The sequence below is a fragment of the Benincasa hispida genome, chromosome 9 (genome assembly GCF_009727055.1).
Source record: "Benincasa hispida cultivar B227 chromosome 9, ASM972705v1, whole genome shotgun sequence".
Lineage (NCBI taxonomy): Eukaryota > Viridiplantae > Streptophyta > Magnoliopsida > Cucurbitales > Cucurbitaceae > Benincasa > Benincasa hispida.
Window position 1 is genome coordinate 24,939,090 of NC_052357.1, and position 8,654 is coordinate 24,947,743.

The following is an 8,654-nucleotide window of genomic DNA, read 5'->3' on the forward strand; positions in this document are numbered from 1 at the left end:
ACTTAGGAAAATTTGGCTACTAATTTTAACTAAGTGATTGCTTAATTTGCCCAAAAAACAGAACTTGCCTTTGGATAGTTAAACAATTTTGATTAAGGTCCATTAAACTCTTTAACAATCCTTAATCAAACTTGCATGCTTGTAACAAATCTATCTAATTCATCTTTCCAGGTAAGTTCCCAGGTAGGGGTGTTACGTTTCGGTCAACTTAAATACCCTAGCCTACACTAGAAGAAATTCGGGCTTGAATGTCGGTTGACAACCTACATTAAAGATAGTGTTATTAAAGCCCTTTAATGTCGATTTTAAATGGACATCAAAGGGCTTCAATAACTCAACCTTCAATATCGGTTGCAATCGACATTAAAGACCTTCAGTGAAATTTTCAACCGACATTAAAGACCTTTAGTGAAATTTTCAACTGACATTAAAGGTCTTTAATGTCGGTTTCAACCGATATTAAAGCCTGTGTTTTTTTTTTTTTAATTCTTAACCGACATTGGAGCCCGAATCTGTCCGTTTTTTTTTTAAATTTCGTTGCCGAATCCATTTTTTTGGTCAAAAAGTATAACATGACACATCATCATCGAACGATGTGGCTATGACATATTATTCATGTATGGATTGTAAATCTATTACATTTAATCCACAAATTCTGCTATAAAATTATAATTTAAAAGGCCGTACAATAATTCAGGCCTTGAAAACACAAATTACAAGTAATACAAACATTATGATTTTACAAACACTATGAGTTTACTGTTCGTCTCCACTTGGTAAGTATGGATCCCTTCATAATTCTTCTTGAACAGGTCCCTCCAGCTTCAGTAGTGTCTAGTTATAGGCATCTTTGTCTGATCACTGATGTTCAAAGGATCACAAACGAAAAGGTTTAAGACAAAGGATTGAAAGTGAAAATATGATCAGAATTCATATTCAACTAACCGTGTTTATTGGGAATGTGCATAAATGGTACATTCAAGGCAAAATTCTTGCAGTGAATGTGTTGGATCTAGAGTTCCCCAAGAAAAAAGCATAAAGAGGTTGCGATATCAAATCTTTACTCCTTTGTTGCACCTGAAAAACAAGAAAAATCAATAGTTGAATAAATGAGAGAATCCTCTTTTTCAAAATCTTTACTCTTTTTTCAAGATTTTTCAAAATTTTCGACTAATAACGATGCTATCACAACAAAACCAAAAATTTACCTTGAACTTGTTCGAAGAAACACACTCCCAAAAATATTTCACAACAATTTCTTCTCAATAGAACTATCAGAATTCCCAAAAAATAATATTCAAGAACACATACATCAATAAGCAAATTTAGCTCACAATGTACTTCAAATCTCAAAAGTTGTCACAAAACTACCATAGTGCATGAATAACACACAAACTACCATAATGCAACCCACAAACTCAAGCACCTTGAATCAAATCTAAACTACAAATAAATAGTACTCATGAGTCATAAGCGGGTGTTACATTCTAATCCAATATGGTCCAAGGAGAAATAAACACACTATAACTTCTTAAATAGGAATTTCCATATCATTAGAGTCACTTGAAAACACTTAGAAATTGTGCTTAAAACTGCAAGCATTCAAAAATGCACTTACCAGGAACAATTTTTACGTGAATCCTTATCGTTGCAAGAAATCCATCTCCTCCCCACCCCTTCCAAGAGTTGATATCAATAGATATAACCAATTACATATCTCCAGCTCTTCTAACTCCATCTAAACCATCTCTCTTAGTTTTCATCAGTTTTCAAATTAAAAAATTGCAGAAATGGAAGAACAGAAGTTCCAAAATCCAACACAAAAAATATATGTTGATTTTGAAGTCAGTAAATGAAATCTCAAATCACAAAAACCCATAAAACTTCATATTCTTTAGTTTAAATATGGTTAATAAAACTAATACTCTAATCTGAAAATGGGACCTTCAAAAAACAGCAAAAATGGAAGAACAAATGCTCCAAAATCCAACACAACAAACAAAAGTTGATTCTGAGGTCAGTAACAAAATCCCATGAAATTTTATATTCAAATCCAGAAATGGAAGAACAAAAAGCTCCAAAAACCCATAAAAACTTGTATTCTACCTCTTTGCATTCAAAATTACTCCCAGAAACAACTTGAAACGATCCAAAAAATGCGCGCATAGTGTGCCTCTGAACTTCCCTTTCGGCACGAACCGATCAAATTCTTGTAGTGTGAATGTGTTGGATCTAGAGTTCCCCAAGAAAAAGCATAAAGAGGTTGCGATACCAAATCTTTACTCATTTGTTGCACCTGCAAAACAAGAAAACTCAATGGTTGAATAAATGAGAGAATCTTCTTTTTCAAGATCTTGAAGAAGAGAAGCTTGGTTACCTAGATATGAGAAACGAAGACAATGGAAAATTTTCGACAGCATAACGATGCTACCACAACAAAACCAAAAATTTATCCTGAACCTGTTCAAAGAAACACACTCCTAAAAATATTTCACAACCACTTGCTCTTAACAGAATAACCAGAATTCCCAAAAAATGAATATTCAATAACACATACATCAATAAGCAAATTTAGCTCACAATGTACTTCAAATCTCAAAAGTTGTCACAAAAACTACCATAGTGCATGAATAATCCACAAACTACCAGCAACTCACAAATTCAAAAACCTTGAATCAAATCTAAACTACAAATAAATAGTACCCATGAGCCATAAACAGGTGTTACATTCTAATCCAATCTAAACTACAAAGAGGCCATTGGCCTTGAGAGAAATAATTCATTGCAATTACTCACCTCTTCATTGCAAGCATGGTTGTGGCGCTTCGGCGGAGACACAATTGATACTACAAACGAGTACTATTTTCTCTAGCCAACTACGCTAGTCCATTGCATTTTTAAAATAATTAACTTTCTTAGGTGTAACTATTGATTGTTTTTAAGTTTTATGGTAATATATATTCTTCATATCAAGTTTTACTAAAGGACTGGAAAATGAGACCTTAAGAGCAAAATATGTGCGGGATTTATCAACGTCTCTGTGTTCGTGTGACCGTGTGTGAGAGACACAAAAGAGAGAGAGGAAACCTTGGAGGGCTCCTGCCTCGAGGTGGCGGTATCGCCTATCAGGTGACCAATCGCGTTTGTTTCTGTAGTTTGAATACCTTCATCTAAAATGAAAGAATTAAATTCCAAAGTCTTGCTTAATATAGTTACTATCTTAAAATAAGTATCAATCCATAAAAAAAATATATAAATATTTACCCATTTCGACTTCTTCCATAAATATTTCTACCACCATAACTACGAGGACGTTAAGCTGCACCTCCGAAACTGCAACAATAGAGGGCAAGATGTATTAAACAGAGAAATTACAAAAAAAAGAAAAAAGAAAAAAGAAAAAAGAAAACAAAAACAAAAATCTGCGAACCTCGTCTAGGAGTTGCAATTGAGATTAGTTCTGATGCAGCAATATCAACTGCTTGGGCCACAAAGTCAGAACCCTGCACCCAATTGAAATTATGATAGGCAGGTACATTAAATTAAATTAAATTACATTAAATTAAATCTAGGACGAATAAAAATCAGACTGTAGCTCTGCACAGATATTTGCAACTATATTGATAAGATGAAAGATAAGTACATTAACCATATAAAACATCAATAGTAAGATTACGCCTTACGGTGCTAGCATAAATTCCAAACAGTCCCGTGCTAGCAGAAAAAGATTGAATCTGCTGGTATTCATTCAAAACTCGGAGATCTGTTTCAAACCCAAAGCAAATGAAAAGGTTCAATGACGACGGCAACAGAACGATGACGAAACGAACGACGAACGGCGATGGTGGTAGATCTGGCGATCGACGGCGGCAGATCTGGAGACACGCGAACGATAACGAAACAAATAGCAGATCCGGCAGAGACACGCGAACGGCGACAAAATGAGCAGTAGATCCGGCGGAATGACCAGCAAATCCACTTTGGAAGAGAGGAGTGAGAAACGAAATGAACAGCAGATACGGGTTTGGAAGTGTGAGAATGAGAGGAAAAAGAAAATTGAGGGAGAGTGAAGAGGGAAATGAAAAAAAGGGGGGAAAAAAAGAAAGTTGGAGGAAAAAGTGAAGTGGGTCTTTAATGTCGGTTTAAAACCGACATTAAAATTACCCCTACAATGTCGGTTTTAAACCGACATTAAAGATCCGCTTTTTTTAAAAAAACAAAACTGACATTATACATCCGATTTCACTTTTTCCAACCGACATTAAAGCCCAAAATTCTTGTAGTGCTAGATAGACTTTGCCTTAAATAAAAAGTTTTTGTTACAAAGGCAATCTTTTATTAAGAATCAATTTAATCCTATTAAACCGATTAAAAGATTAAACTTAAATTTCTAATTTCATTAGAAACATGATCTTAGGTCTATCTGAATCATGTTTTAAAATTTTTTTAAAAGATGATTATAACCTAAGGTTTGCATGCAACTTTAAATTATTGATTTTAACTTCTACTTTCATTTTGATATAACACTTATAAACAAAAGAAATAAATTAAAACTATACATTGCATGCTTTGACATACTTTAGTAAATTATAACACTTATAAATTAACCTAAAGTTGTATCATGCTTCATTCAATTTCATTTTATTACTAACATATATAACAATTATATAATAAGGTAATGAAACATACTATAGCATACATCTATACATTGAATCATATATTATAACAATTATAGTATAAATGATGCATGGATAAACTATTAATGCATGCATGCATATATTATAACATTTATACTATATGATGCATGAAATTAAATGTATAACTATGGTAGGATTTAATTCTATATGACATACAATATGACATATAAAACAGAATAAAACATACATCACATGTATATTAAAACAATAGTCAATGAATTGGGATTGGGCAGCTAAAAAAATAAAGGCTAGCTATTACAAAATAAAATCCATCCGATTCGAAACAGGTGAACTGGGCCTTGAACCGCTCGAATCAGACCAGGAACCGGTCCAGATGAACCCAAAAAGCTTAAACCAGAGAATCAATTAACCGAATCGAACTAACAGACCTCGAACCACATGTGAACCGCGTGAAAAAATCCATCTTGATGTGTTGTGCGTTGTGCCCTAGCATCACAACACTGCGAACTTTTTCTTCGTCCGTCACATCGTAGCGTCGCAACACTAGGGCCAACGTTGCAACGCTACAGTACAGTTGCCCAATGTACTGCTTCATTTTTCTTAAAAAAAAAAAAACAACGTTTTCCACCTCGTTTTCTCCAACAATCATACAGGAACATCACGAATGACTAACAAAGTAATACGGACTCGATGTGGAATTAATGCCCAAAAAACATGGGCCTTTACAACACCAAATTCGTAAGAGAAAGCTAAATATCTATATGCCCAATCCTGAAACATCCATAAACAAAAGTCACATTCAAAATAAAACTTCACATGAATTACAAAATGCAAAAACTAAAACCCACCAAAACTGTAAAATTAATTCATAAAAATTGGGATTTTGGGATCAAAACCTGAAGGCTCTGATACCAATTGAAGGAACCTCAATGAGAGGATCCTTGAGCGGAAACGGATCTTCTCAAATCCCAAATTCTACAGACTCATAATTTTACAAAGGAAGAATACTATTACGCATTTACTTCATAATAATCAGCATGCTTAAACAATAAGAAATAGGTTTCAGAAAACCCTTACCTTTGAAGACAAAACTTCAGACGTAAATCCTCGATCTCCAACCAGGCACTACCACGAACTATTCTCAGGTGAGAATCTAGGAGTTTGTGGGGCTTTGACTATTTTGGATTTTGCGTGAGGGAAAAATGATGGAGAGGAAGAGATGAAAGGAGGATGTGTATATTCTCTTTAGATCATAGAACCCTTTTTTCTTTTTTTCTTTTTTTTTTCACACACTGTTATTCTGTCTCCTTTTGCAGGAAGAAGAAAGCAAAAGCCTCAACCTCTATCAACCACCTACATAAAACGTGGGATGAGAGAAAGATGGGGAAGGAAGTTATTTCCCTCCCATTAATTTAAATTAAATAAAAAATAAAAAATAGCTTAATTTAAATTAATTAATAATATATATATATATATATATATATAATAACTAATTTATTATACATACATATATATAACTATATGTTATATTACATATAACATATAACCTATAGTTTCTATATTATATAAAATATAATATAACATATAGTTTCAATTCTTTCTCACTAATGGCTTTTAATATAAATCACATTTACATTAAATTTAACTATATGAATCCAATTCACATAATTAATATTTGAATCATATTCAAACATTTATTTCCTCTCATAAATAATATAATGTATCAAATACATTATATAATTATATCATATATAATTAAAATTAAATTAATTATATCTTATATAATTCATTCCCTCAATTCATTTGAACAATTCAAATAAATCCAAAAACTGATTCTCATTAATTCCTGTTGAGCTACTGAGAAGACCTCATGGACTTGTAGCTTGAATCTCCAACGGTACGTGAATAATTAATTAAACTCTTTAATTAAATTATTTACCATCTGTTAACTATCAGACACTCCACTAAAGACCGAAAATTGCACTCTTTGCACTACATATATATTTCTATGTCCAGTGGATATAACCAATCTACAGTACGATGACCCTTCACAAATTGATCGTAAGTAAAGTTGGGCTAAAATTACCGTTTTGCCCCTGTAGTTACATCTAACTTCTTAAGTACTATTAATCCCTTTAATGAATAATTAATCATAGTCCAACTATGATCATACCCCTATCGGGCCAGGAGAGGGTGTGGTGTCACATTGTTCAAGCCCCGGAATCAGCCCTTAAGGGAGCAATTTATCTACTTGCCCAACATTGAGGAAGGAATGAATTCCTTCTTGTCTAGCTATGTTCCCAGCTCCCTAATTAGACGAATCCCGAAAATGGTAGGTTTATTGAGTCGGTGGTCTGGCCACTCTCGCCCATACAAATCAAAGGACAAGCCTTTATTGTGAATGAGTGAGACTAAACATTTTGTGATCCAATCTTATGCAAACCCTTTTGTATAAAATATCCCCGCTCATATGCCTTCACATGAATGATCAGGATCAGATCATTTGTAGCACTTTATAACAATTTTAATATCTACAGAGCGAGTCATACTCGTAGTATCACTAGGATAAAGTTTCCAGCCTTGTCCATTTACTACAGACCATTTAGGTTATCAATTAAACATGATCCACCTGTATGTCTCTACATACATGTTTAAGCTACAAGATAACCTTGAATGTTAGTTTATTGGTTTGTGGTTAATGCAACTAATTTTGAAATAAAACATCAAATATTTTATTCCATAAATAAAATGTTTGTACATTATATTTACAAACTATAAAACCTTACGAGATTTAGGGCATCAACCCTAACAAGTCCATGGTTACGTGTTCCCATTTCCATCTAGGTACTGAAAGTGGGTTCAAAAAACCTACAGGTCTTTGTCGTACTGGCTTAACCTGCTGACAAACCAGACATTTGTCTACATAATTGGCTATGTCTTTCTTCATTCCAGGAAACCAATAAGAATTCTTCAATGTTTTATACATCTTGGTATTAATAGGTGCATATCATAAGCTGATGCATGAGCCTCTTCTAATATCGTATTCCTTAACAGTTCATCATTAAGATCACATAATCTGTCATCCTTTATCAGAGCTCCATTTTGTCTTAGAATAAAATCTGATCTCTGCTATTGTTTCACTTCTTCAATCAATTTACTAAGGTTATCGTAAATCGTTTGAGCCTTGATAATATCATCTACTAGTGTAGGTCGTATTTGGAAATGTGTTACATATCTCCCAAATGACCTACTGCCAGAGCTACATTAGCTCCTTTGAACTCCTGCAACAACCTTCCCCTTAAAGAATTTAACATATCTTTGGAACAACTGGATTTTCTGTTCAAAGCATCTACTACCACATTAGCCTTACCTGGTGAATGAGTAATCTAACATGCAGCAGAGCAAATCATAATCAATAAGCACTGTAACTACACTTAATTTGAGTTTTAAACAAGCTATTCAAGTGAAATTCAAAGAGGGTTTGAAGCAAACATTACCTTTGAAGACTTAATCCACGAATTCAGCAGAATCATTTCAAGATTGAGCTTGAAGCTTCAACAAGACCACCACCAAGATCTTCTCTACAAGGCTCAAGAAGGAATATGTGGTGGAAACACTCAAATCAAGCTGAATTTGGGATGATTTTTGATGGTTTGAAAGGGTTTTCAACTATGCAGCAGTTTAGTAGACAAATCTTTATATCATCCCCTTTATCAAGCTGCATGGAGGTCTGATTTATACGCACAAACCATGCATCAAAGTAGGGTTGCATGGAGGGCAGCTCCTGCTTGGAGAATTGATGAGAATTTGAATGGAATTTGATGATTAACCATTAAAAAGGATAGTGGGTTTTCCCAAGATTAGAAAAATCCACTGTTCTTTTATTTTAAAATCAATTTTCTCAAAATTGATTTTAATTTTGATTTTTAATTTTAAATAAAACTATTTTATTTAAAATTAATTTTATAAATTAATTCAAAATTAATTAATTTATAT

General features: G+C 33.3%; 1 protein-coding gene across 1 annotated transcript; it reads right to left on the bottom strand.

The window, feature by feature from the left end:
• Positions 1–2,405: 2,405 nt before the first annotated feature.
• LOC120084632 lies at positions 2,406–8,191 on the bottom strand. The gene is made up of 9 exons (XM_039040440.1): positions 8,156–8,191; positions 7,910–8,044; positions 5,310–5,429; positions 4,991–5,045; positions 3,684–4,129; positions 3,431–3,503; positions 3,265–3,333; positions 3,088–3,170; positions 2,406–2,460 (listed from the first exon to the last, which is right to left on the bottom strand). Exons 1-9 carry the CDS (start codon positions 8,189–8,191, stop codon positions 2,428–2,430), a joined length of 1,050 nt encoding a protein of 349 aa, XP_038896368.1. The 3' UTR covers positions 2,406–2,427.
• Positions 8,192–8,654: the final 463 nt, after the last annotated feature.

Coding starts and splice junctions, on each gene's coding strand:
- LOC120084632 (XM_039040440.1), bottom strand. CDS start 8,191: ATGATTCTGCTGAATTCGTGGATTAAGTCTTCAAAG. Junction 3,504..3,683: donor TTGGAATTTATGCTAGCACC/GTAAGGCGTAAT, acceptor AATTGGGTGCAG/GGTTCTGACTTTGTGGCCCA. Junction 2,461..3,087: donor CGAGGCAGGAGCCCTCCAAG/GTTTCCTCTCTC, acceptor TTCTTTGAACAG/GTTCAGGATAAATTTTTGGT.